The sequence below is a fragment of the Scleropages formosus genome, chromosome 24 (assembly GCF_900964775.1).
Source record: "Scleropages formosus chromosome 24, fSclFor1.1, whole genome shotgun sequence".
NCBI lineage: Eukaryota > Metazoa > Chordata > Actinopteri > Osteoglossiformes > Osteoglossidae > Scleropages > Scleropages formosus.
The window spans coordinates 17380158-17405139 of NC_041829.1; the positions used below are offsets into that span (position 1 = coordinate 17380158).

At 49.0% G+C, this 24982-nt stretch overlaps 1 protein-coding gene across 15 annotated transcripts in view; it reads left to right on the forward strand.

Annotated features, from left to right (window-relative positions):
• The first annotated feature begins 713 nt into the window (after nt 1–713).
• Nucleotides 714–24982, forward strand: part of ank3b (ankyrin 3b) — an 85640-nt gene continuing 61371 nt past the window's right edge. For 5 of the 15 annotated variants that reach the window (XM_018760993.2, XM_029248908.1, XM_018760994.2 and 2 more), the window contains exons 1-3: nt 723–1136; nt 24243–24344; nt 24677–24775. In XM_018760993.2, coding sequence (XP_018616509.2) covers nt 1002–1136; nt 24243–24344; nt 24677–24775 — 336 coding nt within the window. In that variant the 5' untranslated portion in view covers nt 723–1001. Of the gene's footprint in view, nt 1137–24242; nt 24345–24676; nt 24776–24982 lie in introns of all 15 variants that reach the window. The other 10 variants (XM_018760988.2, XM_018760990.2, XM_018760992.2 and 7 more) reach the window with 3 other exon arrangements.

Below are 24982 nucleotides of genomic sequence, written 5' to 3' on the forward strand. Positions count from 1 at the left end.
TCATTAATATTCTCTCTCTGCGGTCTCTGGCCCGATTCCGTGGTGCTGAAGCTCGGTGGGACTGTGGGAGGGCGGGGTCTGACACACAAGGGTGCCTTTTTTTTTTTTTTCCTCTTTACCGTGACATGCGGTGCTAACTTGTTGCTAAAGTCGTTACATTTACAGCGAAACACGAGTCATCCCTCCTTCGAGCGGCAATCAGCCGGATGTGTGACACCAATGCACCGTCCTGCTCTTCACCTCCCCCCCCATCCCCCGGAATGTGGATTTACCGCAGCTCAGGGTACAAGACCCATTTCCTTGCCTACATTTTAACCACAATCAGCTGGACTGTTTGCCCTCATTCTTGTTTGGGGGGGGTGGTGGGGATGCTTCGAAGCAGCTTGCAGATGGTCCCCGAAGATACGAGCCAATGCTCAGCTCATATCTCACGGTCCTCTGTCCCTCCACAGACGTTCGTATCTGAACAGGAGCCCCATGAGGAGCATCTTGTCAGAACCCCCCCCCCTCCCCAACCACCACCAACCACCAGCCACACCCCCCCCACCCTTCCTGCCCTCACTTAGGCACTTCCAGCTGGTGGCAACGGATAGAGCCGTAATACCGCCCCCCTCGTCCCAGCTGCCCCCCCCCCCTTTCTCTCTCTCTCTCTCTTTCTCTTGCTCGCTCTCTCTCTCTCTCTCTCTCTCTCTCTCTCTCTCTCCCCTTGCATTTACGCTCATCCTTCACACTGGCTGCATTGTGTGGGGATGGGCTCAGGTGGGGTCTGGAGGAGCACGAGGGAATCAACCCAAGAAAGGATGCGGTCTCCGTAGAAACTGGTGCTGATGATGCTACGCCCCGGCATCTCTCTGCTGGCCAGTTTGCGGTGGATGATATAGAGAAGCGAGGGAGTTCTTTTCTCCGCTCGCCCGTACAAGGATCCCTCACCTTCGTTTTTTTGTGCAGTTACCCTATTTCCCGAGGATACCCAAGTGCCCCCCCAGCGGTAGCGTTCCACCATGGCTCATGCAGCCTCGCAGCTCAAGAAGAAAGCGGATTTGGACCTCAATGCGGCAGAGGAGGAGAAGGAGAAGGAGAGAGAGAAGGAGAGGAAGAGGAAGACGAGGAAGCGGTCGCGGGATCTCAAGAAGAAGGTATTGAGGAGCAAGTGCTCCCAGTGCTGCATTCCTTTGTCTCGTCTCTGAGAGAGAGAGACACACACACACACACACACACACACACACACACACACACACACACACACACACACACACACACACACACACACACATATGCGCGCACCAGGGACGAAGGCAGGCTTGCAGCGACTCGGCAGCGCTCTAAATTCCTTTGTCTGGGGGGTTAACGCGCTCCGCGGCCCCCAGCCTCATGCCCTGCTCCGCACGGGGGGTGTTCACCTGTGTAAAACCACAACGGCGGCAGCAGCGTGGGCTGCAGTCACGGCAGCGGCGCGCGAACAGGGTTTGACTTTCAAACGGGGCAAGAATGAGCTCCGCAGTGTCCCCTTTCTTGGGAAGTAGTTAAAATGCCAACGTGGTTTCTTTGTGTTCCATGTCTTGCGTTTTGGAGCAGATTGAATTTTGCTTGACATCCGTACGGGGGGGAATGTACATTTTCACCTCTTGTCAGTCACGTCTTTGTTCGCCACCTTTATCGATCAGTCAGGATAGTCACCGAACGTTCCCGTTTCCTGGCACGTTTGGCCGTATAGCTTGTTGATTTACGTTTTTATCATTACATATTTCTGAATGCTACTTAGAGGTATGAAGATAAGAAACTGGGTGGAGAAAATGGGAAAAACATGCCTGAAAATAAATGCATCCAAGCACCTGCTAAGTCCTCTAGTGCTGGGAATTACCTGTGTGCCAATCAAGGTGAAACCTGGATGCCGTTCATGTGCTCTACGTAAATGAGGTGTTATTAGACGGTGTATTGATTTCTTGTAGAGGCACAGCATGGGACAGACTAGAGTAAAATAAGAGTCTGTCGTGTCGTTGTGTTTTGTCGTTTATCTTTATGCGGTGCTGGGGGGAGGCGTGGGCAGCGCAGCTCTGTGCGTGTGTGAGTAATCCGCAGGGGGCTCAAGCTGGCCCCGGGCATGGACCCCTGGGGACCCCCATTAGAGACCCTTCCACCCGCCCCCAAGCTCATAAACCTTGCGGGCGTCGCTGAGCACCCTCCCCCCCCCATCTCGTACCCCTGCTCCATGACCGGCATTCTGGGTCGCGATGGAGGGCAGATGGGAGGCCTCCACCTGCCTGCGTGCGATACGCCTCACTTGTTTCCCCCTCCCAAGCCCCCCCCCCCCCTTCCCCATGATTCAGAACACGTCTTTTTGTTCCCCTCCTGCAACTGTAACTCAGGGTTCGAAGCTTATGTCTGCTCGTTCGCATGCGCAAAAACGAGACGGTCTTAAGCACCGCAGGTACAATAGCTGAATGTGTGTCGTCTCCTCCAGCTGCCCCCCCCCCCCACACTCCACCATCCACCCTCCCCCCACTGTGGTCTTTGTTCCGCCAATGCAGATAAATGCCTTCCTTGTGTGTCACTGTTGTGGAGCAACACTGGTGCCGAAACCCCCAAGGTACCGTGGGGCAGGTTCCCGGTGACATGGGGGGGGGGTCGCCGTCCGTCCGTCCGCGGCCCTCGGGAACTTACTGCTGGTTCATTTCCGTAACCTGGATGTGCTCAGTTACGTTGTTCTTATTTGTTTACCTTTTCCTTTTACTGCCGTGAAAAGCAGTGCAAAAATTCTGGGTGGGGGGGGTGCGGCGTCTGTACGTGCGTGGCGTTGGCTGCTGGCCGGGGGGACGCGTCCGCACCCTTGGCGACTGCTGCTCTCGCACCGTTCAAATGACCCCTGCGTGTTACCGATACCGCGTTCTCTCTGTTCAGTGATCATACGTTGGCGATAAGCGTAGCGAAGTGAAGGGGAGGGGGAGGGGCAGGGGGAGGGGCCGGGGATGGAAATGAATGACGCCCAAACGGCTTCCTGCGAAGGCCTGCTGCAGGGATGATGTTTCGTGCGTATCGATTGCTGTACGGTCGGACGGGTCCCGCGAAGCTGACTGCCGATTGGCCGAAACGCGCTCCGGGGCGGGATCCGTGAGCTAACCGTGCCGCGGCACGTGAGAGGAGCCGCGCGGTCGTTCGCTCCCAAAGGTCAGCGGCGCGTGGAGCTCTCCGTCCGAGCGTTCGTTCGTCCGGTTGGCTCGGCCTTTCGAGAGCTCGCCAGGAAAGCGGGCCGTGTCCACCGCCGCCCCTTAGAGGTCGGCTGAAGGTGAAACGCCGCGCGGCCCTTTGTCCGTGGGCCCCGGTCGCGGAACAGCGAATTCGCGGTCAGCCTTTCGTTCCTGGTCCCAGACCTCCTCCGCTTGACCGCTCCGTCCCAGCTGTACAATTGGGGATCGGTAACCGTGGCGACGAATGCCTCCGCTGCCCTTCCTCCGCCCCTCTGAAAACAGCCTGTATTGCGTGTCCCGCTATTCATCGGACGATGGTGGAATCCGTACCGCCGTCCGGGGCGGCATCCTATGTACTCTTCTTGGCACGTGTCCTTCTGTTCTCGTTCGCACACGTCTAAAGGCCCGTTGGGGTTTCCTTGCCGCTAGCTGGTGTGTGGGAACCCTTCCGGGGCTTTCCGTTGGGCACAGAGATGATGTCTGCAGCCTTTTGCCCTGGCACCGAAAAAGACTGATACTCCTCATTGGCACCGGGCCCCCGGCGGGAAGGAAGCCACGTGGTGACCGTAGTAAAACAAAACACCACCAAGAAATCATGTGGCTCCGAGCACAGTCCTCCTCCTCTCGCCCATTAACATCCGAGTGAATCTTTTCTTTTCTGACATCAGCAGCGTCTTTCGTTTCTTTGACGTCGCACTAGGACCGCTTGCTCTGGCTCGAAGAGGAAATTCACTTCATTTAGCATCGTTCTTCCACACGCAAACCAGCATGTCAGATGTGTGGGACGGCTGGTACCCTAGTGGTTAGAGCTGCTGCCTTTGGACCTAAATGTCACCGCTGTAGGACTCTGGAGCAACATACCTACCCTGAATTGCTCCAGTAAAAATTACCCAGCTGTACAAATGGGTAAATAATTGTAAGAAGCTTAACATTAAGTTGCTTTAGAGAATAGCATCAGCTAAATGAATAAATGTGTGATTCAGTATCACTTTTATGGGCTGAAGACCCCCAGAGTGTTTCAGTGGGGTAATTATTTATATGCTATGTGTGCAGCTGGTGGCGTAGTGGTTAGAGCTGCTGTCTTTGAATCCGAAGGTCACAGGTTCTAATCCCCCCTCCATCTGTACTGCCCTTGAGTGAGTACTTATCCTGAATTGATGCAGTAAAAGTTACCCAGCTGTACAAATGGTTTAAAAAAAAAAAAATTAAGTTGCTTAATATGTAGAGTATGTTAGGGATGTAGGAAAGTTCAGCACCACAGGTCACTGTTAATGTGCACTACTTACAGGATGAGGCGCTGAACACAAACACACCTCGTGCTCTTTCCCTGTCTCACATTTACGCAGTCTTACTTGGTGTTGGATGAGTTCACAGCTTTCGCCTGCTGGGTCCTGGATTTCAAGGAAGAACACATCATAGTAGTGATCAATCACTGGTCTAATAATAGTTTTTTTTTTTTTTTTTTTAAATAACCCTGCAGCTATGACACATGTGATTCTGGAAATAGAACTTTCAAATGTGAGAAATTGGAGTCGTCTTTTTTTTCCCCTCCAATCGTCCACCTAACTTGAGCAGCGCAAACTTTAATCACACAGCCTTGGAAATCTGAAAATAGCCTTGGAGGTGGTGTGTGAAATATTTAAAAAGCAGTTTAAAAAAATTCTACATAAGTGTCTGTCTGTCTGTCTGCGCTTGGATGGCGGCGGGGGGGGGCCGACTACTCAGCTACTCCTACATGCTGCATGGCATCATTTGTCTTCCAGAACTTTCTTCAGATCACGTGACGAAGGTCTTGACCGTCCTTCATAGGGTCTATTTTCTCTGTCCTTGACTTTCACATGCATCTCTATGGTGGATATCTGAGCAGATTCATTACTTTGATTTGGCGTGCTTAGTTCCTGCACGTTACGTTGAGAACTTCGCCGAATTGCAGGGCAGCATGGGTGGTGAAATACAGAAAAAAAATGACGGTTAACGCATCGTACATGCTATGAGGGATAGTTTTAGTTTACACCCCGACAAGCACTGGTTTGGCAATCGAGAAGATGCAAAATTAGTGTGTATCTGTGCGTAACTGTCAATAGCCACTCATCCAGTCGGGGATCGCAAGGGTCCAGAACCTATCCTGGAAGCACTGGTGTGAAGTGGGATGCACCCCGTACAGGACCCCAGTCCATCTCAAGGCAACAGACTGTAATATTCTGATATCACATTTTAAATTAAAATTTGTGTGTAATATTTGTCAAACTGTGCAGGAATCCAGATAAAACGATCTATAAAAATAAGTGTAAGATGCATGGTAATGAAGTGCCTTCACTTAAAGTTTATAAAGATTCAGATTTGTAAAGTGTGTGGAATGTCGAATTTGATGATAAATAAGGAAAGCAGAAGTGTGTTCGTTGGTTCTGATTTCTTCTAGAATTTTCTGGGTTTCAAAACCCTTGGTGCTACTGGTTAGGGCAGGAAGGATGAGACGGTGGCAGAGGGTGATGACAGATGCTTTGCAATAGAGAGTGATGGGAGATTCTCACTGGGGCACCACAGCAGTTGGGGGGGGGGGGGGGCTTGTTTTGTGCTGGGAGCAGTTAACGGATTCATGGAAGGAGGCTCCCCACCCATCTGGCCTCGCTCACCCCCCCCGACTCCTAAACCCAGTGCGACTCCCACATATCCCCCCCGACACCCCCCCACCATTTGAGTGTTCTTGAACAGCTTGTTCCAGTTTGACGCCTCACTCCCTCCTGCGTGTGTGTAGGGAGGGTGAATGGGGGGGAGGTGCGGGTGCCCAGCAGCCACCCCCTCCGCGAAACCCTCCACGCGCCAGCATTAATCCCTCCGTGTTTAAGGCTGAGCCCTGGAGCTTCACTTCTCCCATTGTCTCTATTGTGTTCTCCATGCACCCCCGCGCACACACACACACACACACTCGGGTCTCCCGTGCTGTCATTCTGCTCCCACTCACAGGAACTGCGTCCCTGAGGACGCAGCAGGGGGTTACCGCAGTGTGTGCCCCATGCCCCCCCCCCCCCCCCCCCCCCCCCCGCCTGCCACCGTGATGCTTCAGCTGTTCTCGGTCCTGCACTCGTGTGGACTTCACGCCATCGTCCCGCCACCCTCATAAATCACGTCGAAACGCACAAAGCTGCCTGCTTTCCAGCATTGCTACGTGGGGAAAATGTTTAATTGCGTATTGTTGTGCAAGCGGTGCAAACGAGTGCGTAAATTTGTGGGACGACAGCTCCGTGCTGAAAACGGGGATCAATGCGTTATTAGGGTGTCGTCACCAGGGACGGTTCTGCGGTGCGCTTTTGCGGCCTCCGGAGCACCTGCTAAAGCTCGACCGCGGGCTCCTGCTCTAGGCTGCAAATGCGGTCCGGCGCACATCGGTGGTCAAGCGTAACGAACGGGGCCCATCCTCGCAGTATTGGTGTGGGGGTTTGTGGCACACAAAGCAGTGGGCTGCTCTGTGTTCATCGCTCACCGGTGGTGGTGGTGGTGGTGGTGGTATCGGGACGCCTTTCCGCCGCACGCCAGGGGCATCAGAGTACGGAACTCCCTTGCTAGATTGTTCTGTGACCGCATTCCCGTACCAGGTTGTACCACTCTGCTACTGGGTCTTATGGCAACGGGGTCCCTTTGCCAGGTCCTAAGGTGACGGCATCACATTGTACATCCGCATTTGCCTTCAGTCCTGCGTGATGGGTGATGCCAAGCGATCTCACTCAATCTGTCGATCGTGTCGTGGTTCGAGACAGGAATGTCCTCGTGATAAAACGGCAGATGGTTTCATATTGATGTGAATCGTTTAGCAGATGGTGAATTTTGGTACTTTCATTGGGGGGAAAAAAAAAAAAAAACAAATCAAAAAACACGCCACTGTCCGGAATAGTTGTTTGAATAACACAAGTTAGTCTGTTTGTGGCCAAAGTGCAATTCTTCTGCTGTATTATATACAGTATATTATATAGATAAACATATACAGTATATTAACACACAAACTCTCACTGAACTATAAAACAAATCTTAAGAACGATGTCTTGATGTGTTGCGCACGTTTGAGATGATAAGATATTGGCACAACGTAGTATTTGGCAGGGTGAGTTGGTAGTGTAGTGGAGTTGCTGGTTTTAGTCCTAAGGGTTGCTGGTTCGAATCCCCCCTCCAGCTGTTGTACCCTTGATTATGGTACTTACACTAAATTCCTCCAGTAAAATTACCCATCTGTGTAGAGGGTTATGTAATTGTAGGTGCCTTAATATTGTAAGTCGCTTTGGAGAAAAGTGTCGGCTAAATGAGTAAATGTAAAATATAACGTAAATGTGATGCGTGGCAACATCTGCATGCTGGGATATCTTCTGAATAGCTGCCTTTCTGCGTTCTCCCCCCCCATTTGCCTATTTGTGTAATGTTTCGCGGGTTACGATTCGCCTCTTTGCCCTCCTGCCTGTCGTGCGGCGCCTCACAGGAAGTTCTGTTGGGTGCTTCGCAAGGTGAACTCGCCGGACAGGTGCCTTTGAGCGCCGTGCTATTTATACACCATCTGTAACAGACCAGTGGGGAGAGCGGCGGAAGTGTTTCCCAGAATGGTGACGCCAGGCCTTGTTTGACAGAGTGCGGCACTCTGGGTAATTAGTGCTTTCAGGTGGATGATTAAATAATAGCACGTCCAAAACAAGTGCTGGAGGGTCAACGGACCGCCCCCGTTTTTTGTACTGCTCTCTGTGGGAGGAATGCGGTGGGGGGGGGACGTGTGGGAGAGATGGTAGGGGGTGGGGGGAAGGGGGTAGACCGCACCGCACCGCACCGCTGAGGATGCAGGGCCTGTTAGGCAGGCGGCAACCCGAGTTTCGTCACACGCTTACACCGAAACCAATCACGATGCCCTGACTGCGGGGGGCGCTCTGTGCGGCAGCAGGAGCGAAGGCCTCCCGTCTCCTTTTGCACCCCTCTCGAACCGTTCCGGACGCTCACGAGGCAGCACCCCGGACCAAGGTCGCGTCCTTCCAGCACGCTCCCGTTCCCGCTCGCCCGGTCGCTCTGGACGTTCGGATGGGTGCCATGTGGATGTCCTGCTCATCCCCTCCCCTTACTTGCGCTGATGATCGGCTGACGGTCAGCGCTCCGGTGCGGCGCTGCTATCCGAAGCGCCGCTGAAGGACCTTGACCCTGCTGCCCTGGTGCTCCAGGGTCGTGGCGAGAGGCTGACGGGTACCCAACATCCGCTAGGAATGCCCCTTCAGGTAACGCTGCCGCTCCGAGGGCGCACGCCTTTATCCTGACTCGTACCCGCCGTGGAGGATGCTGGGAAGGCGAGCAGAAACGGCCCAACAGCGACGGCGACTCGCATGGAGCGCGCGATGATTTATCTCCCCCTGCTCCCCGAGGCTCAGGAGGAGCCGCAGGCCGCTACCGCGGGTACCGATGCCGGGACTCGGCCGGCGTGCGAATTGTGCTGAGCTGCGCTGAGCACCCAAGCAGCAGCAGCAGCGTTGACCTAATTTGCATCTGCGGCCCTGGAGCTATCAGTTGTTAGAAGGGAAGATCTGAGAAGTCTGAGATCGGTCTACGATACGAGGCGGGGTGTATAATCCAGACAACAGGTACCTGTCTAATTAGGTTCTCACGAGCTTATAATATACCCTATTATTCCGGATTTTCACTGCACTTAGAAGGCGGTGGGTTAATTCCTTTAGTTATTGTTGAGCTGTAGTTAGATGTTCTGTTTTACCACGCTTTTATCTGTGCGTTAATTCATTGCTGTTGGAACTGATTACTGTTCCTCGTTTAGTTCTTGTTCTCATTTGTTGGCCGTTGTTCCCAGTACTACTATATGCCCTGTGGTCATCCGAAGCCCTCGTATCCATCCTTTGTCCTGACTGGCCCCGAAAGCTGCTTTCGGTACGAGCGTCAGACGGACAGATGTGAATGAATGAGCATGTCGTGTCATATCCTGGACCTTCTTGTCTTACACCTGCCAAAGACACTCGGGCGAGAGCCGTTTATTTCAAGCTCTGTATTGATTTTATCTCCGATGTCTCTTGGCTCGAAGCTGGTTTAGGGGGTGGGGTGGAGTGGCGTGGATGGGGGGGGGGGTGAGTAGGGCGATTTATTTTATTCGTCGTAAAGCTCTGGGTACGGTATGCAGGTTGGGTTCATTGCGTCCGGTCAAGGGTCAGCGTAGCGACCGAGACAGGTCGACGAGCAGCCCGCTTCCGCAGCGGTACGCCGTCGCAGTCCGGCCGTCCATCCTCACGCGGTCAATCTCTCTCTCCTCGCTCGCCGTCTTAAACAGAAGGACCGCGTCTGTCTCGGTTGCCCCCTCGTTCCTGCCGCGCTCTCGAAAGCGCTGTTTAAAGGAACACGTCGTGTCAAAAGCCCGGTTGCTCTACACCTCCTTCCAACAAGGGTGGCAGGGACTGTATGTTGGTGTAATATGAGCGCAGGGATGGTTGGTGGTGGTGGTCGGCGGGGGGGGGGGGGAGACACGTTCCCTCCACATGGCTTCTGGACAGATTTGTTTATGTTAAAACGTGTCCAGTTCTCCAGTATGGTAAAACATAAACATCGCTGAAATGGTCTGTTCACATGCATATGCTTACAGTACGAGCACCTGGAAACATGAGCTAATAAAAGACCGGCGCTCTCGCTTTGAGCGGTGAAGAAGTAACAGTTAGCAGGAGTGCGGTATTTTGGCACGAACTCAGTCGTCGTGCTCCGCCGTCAACCCAAGACCGCGTCGCTGTAATGGAAAGCTTTACGGAATGAAACGGCGTGTCCTAATTGCAATGATGCCGTGCCAAAAGAGGCCAACGGATGAGAGGTTGAGGATCAGCTTGAGCGTCGATGGAGGGCGTCACCGCGCCAGACTTTCCCGAAGCCCTCGCCAGTTTCGGAAAAGTACGAGAAGCGCGGTGAAACGGGGTAAAGGGAGGGATTCTCGTAGCAGGGGTATCGCTCCTCGTCCCCTCGTTCCGCACCCACGATGCGTGTCGTCGTGCACTTTGTGACCCTGCGTTTGCGAGATGACATTAAAGCTCGTCGACTGACATTCCTGAAGGGAAATATTACATAAACTGGTGTCCTCATTTCAAGTGAGAGTAAAATTAGCTGTGAAAATGTGTTTTGCTCACAATAATGCTAAGGATTTTAATGTGAGCGCAGAAGATCTCCAGGGTCCAAACTTTGTGTGTGTGTGTGTTTTTCTGCACATCTAGTGTACTCTTTTCAGTTCATAAAATTATTAAATTATAGAAGATTATAATTCTGTTCAAATATATATGTATATAAAAAAAATTTTTTTCAGAGGTGACATTCCACATAATGCCCCCCCAGGGGTTTGTGGATAGCATTTAATGCAATCTGGAGACCCGAATTGGCAGGTGAACCGTAAGGACAGCCATCTGTGTATCTCGCGGGAGCCAAGTTTGCCACACATGCAGTTGTGCTCCAGACGTAATTTATCGGTTCGCATGTTCCGCGGCGTGCGTTTGGGGCGTTGTCTTTCTCCAGGCCTGCGTGTGCTGTCCGCTACACGAATAAAAGGAGATCCTTCTGTGAAACCAAATACTGTGATTTGTAAAGTCTTATTCAAAAGGAGAGGAAATAATCTGAATTTATAATTAAAAAAAAATTTGGGGGGAAAAAAAACCCAGGTCTTCAAATGCTTAGTTTAGTAATGTTTTACACTACTATCACTATTATTATTATTATTGCTTTACCTTTCGATTGGTCTCTTTTGGCTTGCTATTGAGAGAGAACTATAGCAGTTATGAGAAAGGGAAATTTTAAAGAACTGTAGTGTCACTCCGGGACCGCGCACGGCTGTCGAGAGACATGCGGTCAGATGGCTCGTCAGCGTCCCCCTCACTCTCCAATTGAGCCCTCGGGAGGCTCGTATCCGAACCAGACGCACAATGTGCAAACTGTATTGATCCAAGGAGTCTTTAGCTCAAGAAAATCATCATAGAACACGGGGATAAAATTTGGTTTAGTAAATGATTGGAAATGGTCATTTAATTTTGAGCTCAATGAGAGGTCCAGGGGGAACTTTGAGCTGAAATGCATATAATCCCAAAAGACATACTTGGGGACATTTAGTACAATGGAGGGGTCTGGGTTTGCCCTAAAACTGTTTATATATGGCTGCTTCTGGAAAGGACCGGCGTACCGAGATAACAGACACATTTCTATTACCATTTAATCCCACTGGAATTCCACGATTTGGATAAGACTCCTTTTTCCAAAATCACTGCCAGTCACTCCACTTATTTAACTTTTAAAGCAATTCAGGACTTTACTTAATTATCTCGTCTGTCTTTTTACCAGCATGGCTCTCACTTGAGGAGTATTAGGGGTAGAAAAGAGAGTAAAATGTGGAGCTTTTGGTGACATTACGACGGCTTAGAACTCACCCCACAGCTATTGTAATCGGGGTCGTATTGCAGAAGAGTGAATCTCGCTGTCTCCCGGACCTATGGCACAAAGGATTTGCCTGCGGGGTCTGTTATACCTGACTATCTCATCCTCGGCACTCGCTTTCCAACCTTTTGTTAATTCTCATAAGGTGATTATGATTTATAGCTGCACATTTGCTTTTGCGGATTACATCTGTTTTATCTGACACCTCATACATGGCAGTGATTATATAGTATCATTAAGAATTGTTCCGCAGTCACAATGTTTATGCACTGCTATTTAAGTGAATACAGAAAACGATGATTTATTGGGTCTAGAATTCGCATCAAAAACAGCGTTACATGGAAAGGTGTTAAGACTGACTCCAGAGCAGTGCGATGAGTGTAATGGATGAGCCCGTCCTGTGGGAGAACAGTTGGGGTGTTGTCGGGACGCTGTGCTTCACTGCCTCAGCATGGTCTGATGAACCGCTTCTACACCTGGACCACCGCGTGACGCCCTGTCCCTGACCGCGGTCTGTGGTTTGGGGCTTTCAGCATCAGGCCAGCCTAAGACCGAACGCGAGGGGACCCACGAGAGAGGCTCGCAGATCTGTGCCAGGTGCACCCTCTGTGCGGGGGGCTGGGGGTGGGGATGGGGCATCATCTGGGGCCGCCCCGAGGGTCGGCAGCTGGAACGCGACACACTGATCAAACCAGGCCAAAGCTGCTATAAGGTATCGCAGGACAGAGAACTAAATTCGAGCCCACGTCCCTCCTCCTCTTCCCCGCGCGATCTGGGCATGTGGAGGCAAAAAAGATGACGCCTTGTTTCGAGTGCCCTAGGGAATAAACATAATTTAAAAATATATGTGAAAACACAGCTCCGGAAATGGGTTTGCTTTCGAGACCAAATGCCAATCCAGTTTAAATACCTCTCCAGTCATCTTGAAACACCGTGCATTAAAACATTATTTAATGGATCAACATGTTGACATTTACCTGCTGAATACAAATCAGGTGCTCTGTTTACGCCCAAAGGTTTCCTGCGCTACAGCAGTATTTCTTTTAGGAAGCGGTGATTTAAAAGTGGAAAAAGATGGAGCTGAATACACCTATGTTTGTAGAAATATTACTGCTTAAACACACATGTGTACTTACTCATGTCAGTTTATTTTTATAGTGCCTTCTTCTCACACAATGACAGTGCGCTGAACAAAGGCATTAGACAAATAGGTAATTGGTTATATATTAAATTATTACAGTATCCATGCAATTATTAAAGTTGTAAGTTTCCCACCTGGCCATGGAGAAAAGGAACAAAAACTCCCAACTGAAAGGGAAGGGAGGAGGGGGGGAAAAAAAAAAAAAAAAAAACCTCTGGGGGTCTGAGTGCCAGTGGCTGCCCACCCCACCTGGGCAGTCTAAATTAAGAAAGACAAATCAACTTACAAATAATAATAATAATTAGTTATTTAGTTATTAAAGTACCCCTTTGGTTGAAAAAAATGTGTTGTCTACTTCTGTCTGCTATTTGGGTTTATTTAAGACATTTAAATAAAGGGGTGGCTGGTAGTGGAGTGGTTAGAGCTGCTGATTGTGGTCCCAAGGGTGGCAGGTTCGAATGCCGTTTCCAACTGTAGTACCCTTGAGCAAGGTACTTGCCCTGAATTTCTCTAGTAAAATTACCCAGCTGTATAAATGCATAAATAATTGCAAGTTGCTTTGGAGAAAAGCGCCAGCTAGATGAGTAGATGTAAATGTAGTTCAGGCAGGCAGATGGCAGCTCTCGGTGCACGGATCTCCTAGAGCCGAACGTACGTCCGACTCCTGCCGCTCACCGCCTAGCGCTTCCACGCAGCGTCGCTCTGCATCGGTGGGTGTGAAACGTACGGACCCGAGCTGTCGGCCAATGGCGTGCGTCGCTGCGTGACTCGGGCGGGTTGTTCATGAGGTGCTGCCGTGACATCAGACACTGCAGTGGTGGCACGACGCACCCATTCGCAGAACATGAGGGGGGTGCGCTGTCATGCTAATGACTCTCCACCAGGGTCTGATATAAGACCGTTGATTTGATTGCCCGCCGCACACCGCCCCACCCCCCGTCGAGCTCCCCGGAGTGAGCTTCGTGGCCAAGCAGAGCGCTTTGCTTCATCAGCAGCCGTGTGGATCTGCTGTCCACGTGCTGCACGCCGCACACCCTCTTTAACTCTTCAACTCCTGTCTGTCTCTCTCAGCTCAAAATAGGAACCAAGCAAGAAGTCCATTGCGCTTTTCTAAAGCAAGGCAGCATGGACAGCTGGAGGATGGAAAAACACCATCATACTGACCCATCTGGATCATAAAACAGACATTTGTCATATTTTACACTGTTCTTTGAAGCATCGCCTATCTGGCTTCGAATGCAATTTAAGCAAATAAAACAGCAGAGCATCGACTCGGGGGGGAAATGAATTATGATGAGCGAATGACGGTCTTGAACACGGAAGGTCATGGGGGTGTCTGTCATCTCTTTAACATGATTGTTGATTGTCGGTTTCAAACGATGGTGTCGCATGACCGGATACATTTATTGTGAACGAACACGCACTCTGAACCGCTTGTCCCATTCGGAGAGCCGGAGCCTAACCCAGCAACACAGGGCGTAAGGCTGGAGGGGGAGGGGACACACCCGGGACGGGACGCCAGTCCATCGCAAGGCACCCTAAGCGGGACTCGAACCTCAGACCCAAGACCCAGTCCAACCCATTGCGCCCCCCTATTTATTGAGAAGTCACGTTCAAAATGGAAGTGCTGCAAATAGACCAAGAGGATGTAAAATATGGAGTATATCGTGTTGTGAGACTAAATAAAAATTAAGGGCCACAATCCCTGTAGAAATGGTGTATAGGTGAGGGTTGACTCTGTAGCTCCTTCCCCCACGGCAGTGGCACGTGGTGGCGGGTCGTGGAGGGGAAACCACATGCTCTCCGCTTTCTTCCTTCAGCCACGTGGAAAATTACATTGCGGCTAATCACCCGGATGCCTCGCAAATTGCTTTTGTCTGCGGCGCACTTGCAATACCTGTATTTTTAGGATCGCTAATGAGATCATCGCGTTCAAGGCCCCCGCCTCCGAATCTCTTCTCTTTTCACTTCTCTCCGGCTCTTGAAGAGTTATTGCATAAACATGGCATTCGTGTGGCGTGCTGTGGGGAAGTCTGAGCTTTTTGTGTGTCGTTCCTGATCCTTTTCGACGAGTCTCCCGGTTCGTACCTTTCTAAGAGAGCACATGAGTAAACGTGGCAGTAGAGTCGCGTTAACACATCTGTACGGTTCTAACGTGGAGCACGTGAACAAAAAATGAACTAAATTTGTCTATTTTGGGCAAGAAACCATTTTTCTTTTGCAGATGTGTACAAAAAGGTTTTGTTGTCATGTTAAATTATATACTTAAATGATACGACTTAATACAACGAAGAACACACAATTACTGGCTAAAATTATTTGTGACAGTTTTTTTTTTCCATTTGCATATGCAGCTTTGACTAATTTATGAAAATACAGCTCGGCTGCCTTCAGTTTACAGCCCCTTTTTGTCCCGTGTATTTCTTGTCCTGTACTCCTGTTCTGTGTTGCACCGTGGTCTCTGAAGAAACGACATTTCGTTCCACTGCGTACAAGCTATATAGAGAAGTGACAATAAAGACAATTTGAGCTTGAACTGCTTCCTCTGAGTATGATGGAAGGATGGAAGGAAGGAAGGAAGGAAGGAATCACTTAGCTCATTGATTTCCTCTATGTTCATGTTAGAACTATCTGGTAGGATCATAGTAGTGGTTTTGCACATTCGCTGACGTGATTTCAGCGACACGGCATTCATTCAGTCCTGTCTGTTATCGCTGTACGATGCAGCTTTTGCAGCCGGCAAGTTTTTGAGGAGGACACGTGATCCCGATTCTGGTGCTGCGCCTGCCTCTCGTCTCCTCTGCAATAAGGACGAGTTCTGTTGCCATGGTTACGCCACACTTCTGAAGAAATCGGAAAGCTAGTGTTTTTGCACTCATGTGTCCTCCAGGGTCTTTGGATGTTGCTCCTTTGATGTACACATTTTCGCACCCAGTCTGAAGGGGCACGTCCTCGTCTTTCTGTTTCCTACAATCATATTAAGGTGCAAAGAAAAAGCTGTTGACTAATGGCCTGCAGCAGCAATTCTGGTGGTTTCCTAATTTCAGTGGGTGGTTTGTTGACATGCTTAGCCCATGCTTAGATTTTGACATGTACAATAAAAGCAAGTCTTTGTAGAATAAAGGAACAATAATGTGATACACTGCTACAGCTGAAGTTGTGGAAAGTTCACCCAGTGTGTTGACAGAACATTTATATGTCAGCAGCTTTAAGAATCCCATGAAAACAGTGATGGACATTTATGTGCAAACCGTCTATGGAGATTAAATAGAACTTGACCTTTTTATGAGGAAGACTTAGCTGCACATCACAATGTTTGTAATCTTACTAAATTTTCTCCCTGTGTCTGCGTGGGTTTCCTCCGGGTGCTCTGGTTTCCTCCCACAGTCCAGTGACATGCTGTTCAGGTTCCCCCATAGTGTGTGAGTGACAGAGGAAGTGTATTCCACTGATGTATGGATGAGTGACCCAGTGTAAGTAGTGTATCTAGCAGTGTAAGTCACCGCGGTGAATAAGGTGTATGAGCTGATAAACACTACATAGAGTTTGTTGGAAGTCGCTTTGGAGAAAAGCGTCTGCTAAATAAATGAATGTAAATGTCTAGCAATGACAAATATGAAGTTGGAATTATATAAAATATAGTTGTACAGCATGCGGCATCGATTCACCGGAACGGTTTTTATTGAAAAATGTATGAAACGTCTTGGAGCCCAAGATACTGCACCATACAAGTGCTGCGATCAAAGAAGTTCCCTCTAAAATTCCCCAGACCACCAGTTACTTATGTACTTTCATATAGCTCCCTAGGTCTTACGTAAAGTAATTAATAATGTTCGCAAGAACCAGACCCTTTGAAATGTAATAACACATTCGCGAAGAACAGCGTTAAGCTCTCCCTGCACCCTCACATTGCTGTGTATGGACTTGGTTCCGAACTGCGGCGCGGTACCGGCGGCCTGTTGCTTCAATATCTACCGAGTTGGCAAGCGTGCAGCTCTGGGCGAATTACATTGGTCTGCATAGATTCAATTAATCAGATTGGAGGCGGAGGGGAAATGCCATTCGTCTCATCAGCAAAGCAACTTCGGGAGGCTGGCCGTCTGGCAGCGGGGCGCTGGCCGGCGCTACGCAGAGACCGCACAGCCCTTTAATACCAGGGGAAATGCACCCAAATCCTGCTAAGCTGGACCAGTTGACTTTGCGAACGCCCGCCCCTCCGAACTCCGGCATGGCTGATTTGCTCCTAATAGCGGCGGACGCTTGAGAGAGCCCCGTCTGGGAGGGGAGGGAGGGAGGGAGCGAGAGGGAGGGAGGGAGGGAGAGAAAGAAAAAGAGCTGATAAGCAGGATGACAATAAGGCTCACGCAGGACCCACTCCAGCCAGGGAGGCCAAGCGGGCCTTCGCAAAGCGTCTGATTCCACGCCGGCTATTTTGGGCCCCGCTGCGTATCATGATTACATGGGCCCAGAGTGACTAGCGCCTACAAATATGGTAAGTCCAGGGGCTGAGACCCTGTCCGGGACGGCGGAGGTTGTCATGAGTCGCAGCGGTGCTAAAGCTGGCGTTCGTTGACAAGGGGACCGGGCTAATTTGGTCAGTTCTTACCGGAGCTGGCGGTAGTGTCCTCCTGTCACTTCTCTGGAAGTGGAGATAAGCTCCGGAACTCCTCTTTGCTTTGCTTCCAAGCAGGTATTTTTAGCCCGGGCATAATGTCAGCAACCCCCCATCCCCGACCCAGCCTCCCCGTGTTTCCCAGATCCAGTGGTAGCTAATTGAATACTCGGGTTTCGCTCTCAACTGCAGGAGAAATGGCAGTGGAGGAGGGAGCAGAGGTCCCGGCATCAGTAAGTGTTTGTTTCAAATCTTTTCCCATTTGGTATCGCTGCTCTTTCCGATGCTCATCGGAGATGCGAACGCTTAGGGCGCGGAGTCTCGTTGACTCGCGACCATATAGGATCGGGGCGGAAGACTTGGCGAACGCTCGGAAATGGCGCGGTCGCTCGCTTGCTGGGCGCACGAGTGAAATAATGACTGCATTGTCGTAGCACGCTTGTCTGAATGGGAACGAGCGGGAGCTCTGCGCAGTCTTTTGCGGAAGCTATGAAAGGTCCACGTTTGTTGTCGCGTTCGTTTGGAATGGCTCGTAATTAATACGGCTTTGTGTGTGAAATGTGAGCCACCTGACCTTGGTGGGGCGGAGGAGCTGGGAGTTCTGCAGTTGACGTGGAGCACAGCTGAGAAATCCCAGCATCCTGGGAGCTCGGGTCCCTTTTGTGATGTCCCATGGCGGCTCGGCCCAGGGGACCGGACAAAAAAAATGCAATAGTGGAAAATACGTGCAGATTAGGGTGCAATAGCTACTGAAAGCGGAGATACGGTCTTCGCTTCAACATTTCGACCAAAATTAACCATGCAATAACCTCGAGAACAAACCAGCTTAAATGGATCCCAACCTGGACAATAAAAGTGGGTCGTGCTTGTCTAATACATACATCATGCTGATACATATTATTTCTAGACAAATCTGTGTGCTCCTGTTTTGTACCTGCAGTACGGAACATGCAAAAATATCTCTTTCATATTGCTGTGTCATGCTTATGCATCGAAGTGTGTGTGATGGTCATCAGAGCATATGAAAGTGACAAGAAAATGACACAACATTGCTTAGATACATCTGTGGCCTGAGCTTATTTCACTAATAAATTCAATGTCAGTATGGTGTATTTGTTGAATATATAAATGTAATAGGTTGGCATTTGCTACATTTGTTAGTTATCCTGAGTTGTGTTCATATCGATTTTGTGGGGTTACATCTTACCAGAAGGAATAAACTCTGTACGAAATATGTCTTGTAATTATGTCATGCTTTTATCTTGCTTCCCACCACTTGTTTCTCTGTTTTATTAATGTCACAAAAGTTAAGTCTGTCCCAAAGTGCCTCTCGTGCTTTCGTTTAAAATGGCACATAACGAAAAGAACGGAGTCCAGCCCGTTCTTTGCCCTGCGATGACTTTATGTTGAAATGCGTTACGTCACGTGGAGAAAAGCCACGGCGGTGTGTTTAGGAAGATGAGCATCTTTGCCAAAGCTCCACAGCTGTGCACGTGACGCAATGTAGTGCAACACTAAAGCGGTGAAAACACTTGTGGATCTCTGATGCTGAATTGCCGGTTGGCGGATCGCTTTTCCATCAAAGTGCTGGGAATGACGGCAGGCAGTGCAGGACCGTACCTTAAAGTGTCCGCAGTCGGACAGGAACTGCTATTTGAAAGGCAAGTCTTGACCATGAGCTCGTATTCTAGCCCATGTATTTTAGAGAACATTCCGGTAGTAATTAGTACATGTCCAACTTTGGCCTTCCCAGTCGGTCATCTTGACATTTTCATACTGCAAGGATTAGAAGGGCAAACGCGGTAATGTGCTGTGTCAGTCAACACCTTTTCTCTGGGGGTTTAGCACGTACTTTGAAAAGCCCCTCTATTTGGCTGCGTTCATTATAGGCTGAAACAATGACCCGTAATCCCACAGCAGGCTCTTCAATACGGAAAACCCGCGAATCAACAGCAGCCACTTTGGAAGTCGGTCGAAGGAATAAAGGAATTGCAACCTGTGTTGTGACCCAGTAAGGTTCATAGGCGCCTTTCAGTGTATGAAGTACGTAACACCCTAGGCAACATTGTCTTTGTGCCATGAAATACAGTCCCACACAAAGGTTTCCTATGGATATGGAGCCCAGTGCCCTCCTTGAGGATGAACGTAAACCGCTGAGCCCCTCGCTCAAATCTTTTTTGGGATGAATATTTTCACCCTGTTGCACTCAAGACCCTTGAGCCTGAAAAGAGAAAAGGTGGACCAGGCTCTTTGTTTACCCAGGAGTCTATCGAATAGCGGCGTATAGCAAATAAACAACCTTTCCAGCTCGCATCGAGGCCCAGAGCGTGAGTGTTTCTGGTGGGCGTTTGCTGCAAAAGCACTGCGGCTGTAGTCCAATCCGTGTGGGATCGAGCCGGCATCACCGAACTAGGGAAACGCGTTGTTTGTAAACAAGGGCTGGCCTGGGAGGTCGGACAAATCTCTTACTTAGTTCATGCAGTTGCATTAATTCATTTAGCTGATGCTTTTCTCTAGAGCAACTTACAGTGTTAAGGTTAAAATTATTTACCCATTTATACAGCTGGGTAATTGTTTTCTAGGGGTGCGATTTAGGGTAAGTACCTTGCTTAAGGGTACTACAGCCTGAGGTGAGGCTCGAACCTGCGGGTCCAAAGGCAGTCACTGTAACCACTATGCTACTGGCTGGCCCTTCAGGGGGCGTCACATTCACGCTTCAGTGCCGAAACACCGTTGACGTTCATTCTCCAGGGCAAATTCACACTGCAGCGCTCATGGAAGTACAATATTTAATATATAGTATCTTATCGGGTTGAGTAGGCAGGCGTTGTATAAGACACTGTTCTCGTGAGTTATCGAAGTCATGAAAAGAGTTTGGATTAACCGAGAAAAAGATGGCATTTAAATCATGTGCCGGCACTTCCATGCCGGTGCTGCTTTTGCTTATTCGCAGAAGGGCTGCAATATTACCATTTTCACTTTGAAAGTGCTTCTTGTGTTCTGTTTACCTCCATCACGCTCCATTACCTCCCTGGCTTTGCTGCAATGAGTACTTTGTTCTCTGATCATGGACCGGTAAGCCCTGTGCTTAGGGCTGCCGATGGGGACCGCAGATAGATGTGATGTTCACCGCCAGACCCCACGTTTCAACAATGGCCCAGCTTGCGGCAGCGGCTGCGCTGATGTGGGCTGCTGTTGGGCTGCAAAGCCGCTGGGCTCCGCTGGCTTTTGCCTGGCAGGCATCGCCGGTCGGCGCACGCACCCCCCACCCCACAACCCCATGTCCCTACGAGGAAAATGCTGATCGAACATCATTTCGCTCGTGCCATTGTTTCTGTTTATGAATACAGACAAAAAGGGCTTTAAGATTCACAGACTAAAAATAAAAGTAAAGGTCAAATTGACCTCCGACAGACGTCAAAACAACGCAGTTCTTGGCATTTCTGGAACAAACGTGTTTGTAAACATGTTAGTACTTGGCACATAAAGAGCCCAAGGTGTCTGTATCGAGAAGAAAAAGGGGAAATATTGTAGCTAGACTCTATGAAGCGCTTCGGTAAAGACATTTCTTATTGGTAGAAAGGGAGCACTGTCTGCAGTACCCTTAAGCAAGGTAATTGCCCTGAAATAATACTGTTAAAAATTACTCAACGGTATAAGTGGTAAATCATTGTATGTAGGTTAGTATACAAACTTCACATTTTAAGTAACGTTTAGGAAAAACACGAGCGAAACGGTTAAATACGAATGTATTAAAATTAAATCGGTTTATGTGCTCCTTCTGGAAACGTGCTACATGCAGTAGTTAATAATATTATAGTTATGTAATATTAGAAAATGCAAGTTCATCTTGTGAGGTTAGTGTAGACACATCACCTCCTGCAAGTCAGTTTGTCAGTCCCAACGCATTTAGTCTGAGGGGAAGGTCGCTCAGTAACAACTCGACTGGATGTGACACATTGTCGACACGGCATGTGCAGCGCAGCAGTTTGTGTGTGTGTGAGTGAGAGAGAGAGAGCAGGTCTCTGTTTTGCGGTACCTTCTTGGAAAAATGAGAGGGATGCGATGTGTCCCTGCTACAAATAATTTTTTTATTTTTATTTTTTTTTTTTAAAACTGATACACCAGACTTCATGTGCAACGACAATGGTAACCCACGCCATGGCTGCATTTGAAAAATTTTAAAATTAAAAAAAAAAAAAACAGAACGTTGAGCAAAGGTGTGTTATGAGACCTTCCAGGGTGTGGCGGAGCATCCCGGAGGAGGACAGTTTCTGTGGGGTCGGAACAGTAGCTGCACTGGTTCTGCGAGAGCGAGGCTGTGTGTGATGAGAGTCTGCGCAGCGTCGCTGGGTGTGTCAGGGATCCTGCCCACGCTACGGCACTGCAGCACTCGCATCATCCCCCCCTCCCCTGCCTCCCCCCCGTCAGCTTCCCTCTCTCTCTCCCTCCATGGTCCTCTTCCCAGCCTACGGCCGTGAGGCTCACTTACTACATAACCGAGCCACCTCTCTCGCACATCCATGTTCCCGTGTTTTCATCTTCCGTCCTGTATGCTGTATTACCTCCGTTCAAGTCCCCTTTTTAAATATTATTTCATCGTGGGGATGATGTAATGTCATTGCAATGTACTGCAGAGAACGCGCACGGTGGAAAACATACACGCAAGGGTTATTTTCTCCTTTCTCCTATTTTCCTGTGGGAGGTGGCTGTATTGACCCGTTGCAAAGATATCGAGGCTATACAGATTTTCTGTGTCTTCTATTCAGATACTTGGAATATGCTTCGAACCGTATTGTGATTTAATTAAATACTGTGCTAAGTCCATGAATCTGGTTAATGTAGCAGATATATTAAAGCCCTGTTTCTTTATCATGGATTGTCTGGTAAATATAACATTCAATTTCCTGCTTTTCGTTCTGAGCGTTAATTGAACTTCGTCTGCATCCTGCAAGCTTAATCCGCTTCCCGCTGCTCCTTATGTCACCCAAGTTTTCAGTTTACACCACTATTGACTCATGAGCTGTCAAGTCTCTGCTGCAGTTTTTACTATGCATAAGAACATTACTTAGGTAAACTTAACACTGAAGTCAACGTACTTCGATGAATGAATGGGAGGCGTGTCACGATCAAGGGCCATCCATTTACTATGAGCAGAGACCCCGTATGACCTTGGTCTACCAGAGATCCATAGTACAATTCAAGCCTCATGCATTCACTCCCATGTATCAAAATACAGGCCGTCTCATGGCTTTCTTGTTGTCAGCAAATTGGACACAAGTGTACCCACTGGAGAGCTCTACACGGAGCTGCGTTGGACCTCCCCGGGGTTTTCTGCGCTTATGTAAGATCATGCAGCGGTCGTTCAGAGAGGGATGTCAAGCGAGTCTCAGCCTGCGCATGTGGACGACCTCCTATGGTTGTGATGACGTGTTTTGGAGAAGTGCCGGCTTGTGTCACGTTTTCTTTCTCCTCATTTTGCTTTCACATTATTTGACCTACCAGCGCTTTTCTTTTCACCGATTTTCCCATACTGACAGGTATTTTGTAGGCAGAGGTAAGCTTTGTATATTTTCAATGTTGTACAACTGAGAGATTGACATACGTGAAATTTGCTCACCATGAGTCTCTGTGATGTTGCCGAAGTGATCCCGGAAAGACCTAAACGGGCAGGTAAAGTTGCAGGGTGGCCTGGTTCAGATTAAGAAATCACCATTATAGCCAACTTGTCAATACTGGAGTAGACCAGATTGAACATGTGAAAGAGAAAGAAGATGGTTCTCCCAGTAACTAGTGCAAATCAGCTCATGTCTTGGCATGTCAGGAACATGGAAGCAGAACAGCTGGCGGTCCAGCGGTGTCCAGCACACCCAGCGGTGGGTGAGACTGAGGGACTCTGAAAACGTGGCTCCTGCATTTGTATAGGAGGTGGACAACCTGCCACATCTTTGTGCTGTAATCCTTTAGTCATGTCCGCAGCGGTGGTGGCTGTTGCTACTGGAAGGTTGAGAAGAAGATGTGATGTTTTTGGTAGGTAGGAGGTAGTGATGGTACACTGGAATGACACAACAGAAAGAGGCGTCTCACTCTTCATTGCAGAGCCATATTGCGAGAAAGTGACACAAATCTGACCGAAATGGAATGATATGCGCTGTTCTCAATTTTTGTAGCTTTCTTGACTGAACATCTTAATTTGAAATCAACCAGTCTGCTGCCCCGTATGTCCTAAACCTCCAGATGCTCTCCTGGAGTACAGATCCCCCCAGCTGAATGTGTAGAGTACTAATGCATCGGGTTGCACATACTGGACGGCGATGGGAACCACCCTCAGCGTGATGTGTAATCTTGTAAAAGGAAATGTGATATATAAAATATGACATATTGGGACAATTTTGGCGTGAGGCCTCAAGGTTTGGCTTTGCATGGCTTCACTGCTGCAGGAGAAGTAGAAGAACCTTCAGCAAAGATGCTTCTTTACTCATTGCTAGAAGATGTAGTGTATAGATGTGAGCTACACGAGCAGCTATAGGTTGTCCAACCCATACAATTTGCTCAGTTTGATGTCCCAAAAGAATGTAACAATGTTACCTGTATCCACATGGGAATACGAATAACATCACAGCCTTCTTTAGTCAACATGCCATGAGCTGTCAGAAGACCAGCTTCCTGCTGTCTCTTCCCAGTTGGATTGGCCTTCAACGAAAATGTGCAATCTTTTATCCACATTTATCCTTATTGGGTCAAGACCGCTCTCAGTCTATCACAGAGCAGAAGGGTTTCCTCAGTGGCAGAGCGTGAACACTGTCTGATGTTTCTTCTTACTTAGTAGCAAAGTATAAACTGTTGCCCTGGAGAGAGATCACTGACGGTGGCTTTTCTTTTGCAGTCGGACAGCAATGCCAGCTACCTGAGGGCAGCTCGGGCGGGCAATTTGGAGAAGGCCCTCGATTACCTGAAGTCGGGGGTTGACATCAACATCTGCAACCAGGTCCTACCATCGCACCTCATTCCTGTAAAATTAGGCTCCAGCAGCACTTATAAGCTAAAACATTTGAAGTTAAATACTTTTTCCCTCTGTGCTTCAAATTATTTAATTAATGTAAGTATATAGCTTAAGAGTGTAGTAATGACTCCTTCCATGGCTTGATCCATGATCTTAACCATTACATCTTCCCCTGTATAATGATATATATGTTACTGGTCATCTATGTAAAAATTCTCCAAACAGGTTAATCTGTCAAATAATCAACCAAAGTCATTGTAACTTGACACGTTTTCTTCGTTCTGCCACCTTTGATCAGTCTTCTCTTTTCTGAACAGAATGGGTTGAATGCCCTCCATCTCGCCTCCAAGGAGGGTCACGTGGAGGTCGTTGCGGAGCTCATCAAGCTGGGAGCAAACATCGATGCAGCTACCAAGGTCAGACCTGCTTCCCCTTCCACTTAATAGTAAAGCAGAATAGAGATTTTGGTGTCAAAATCCACCATTCTTTTATTGCGCCGTACTCCTGTATCAGCAGTGGCATCATCCTTAAGAGTCCAGCAGCCCACAGCCAGCTTTCTGTTGGCATAATAGGACTGTGAAACAATTAAAGATAGCCAGACTCAATTTATTTCTTTTCTCATA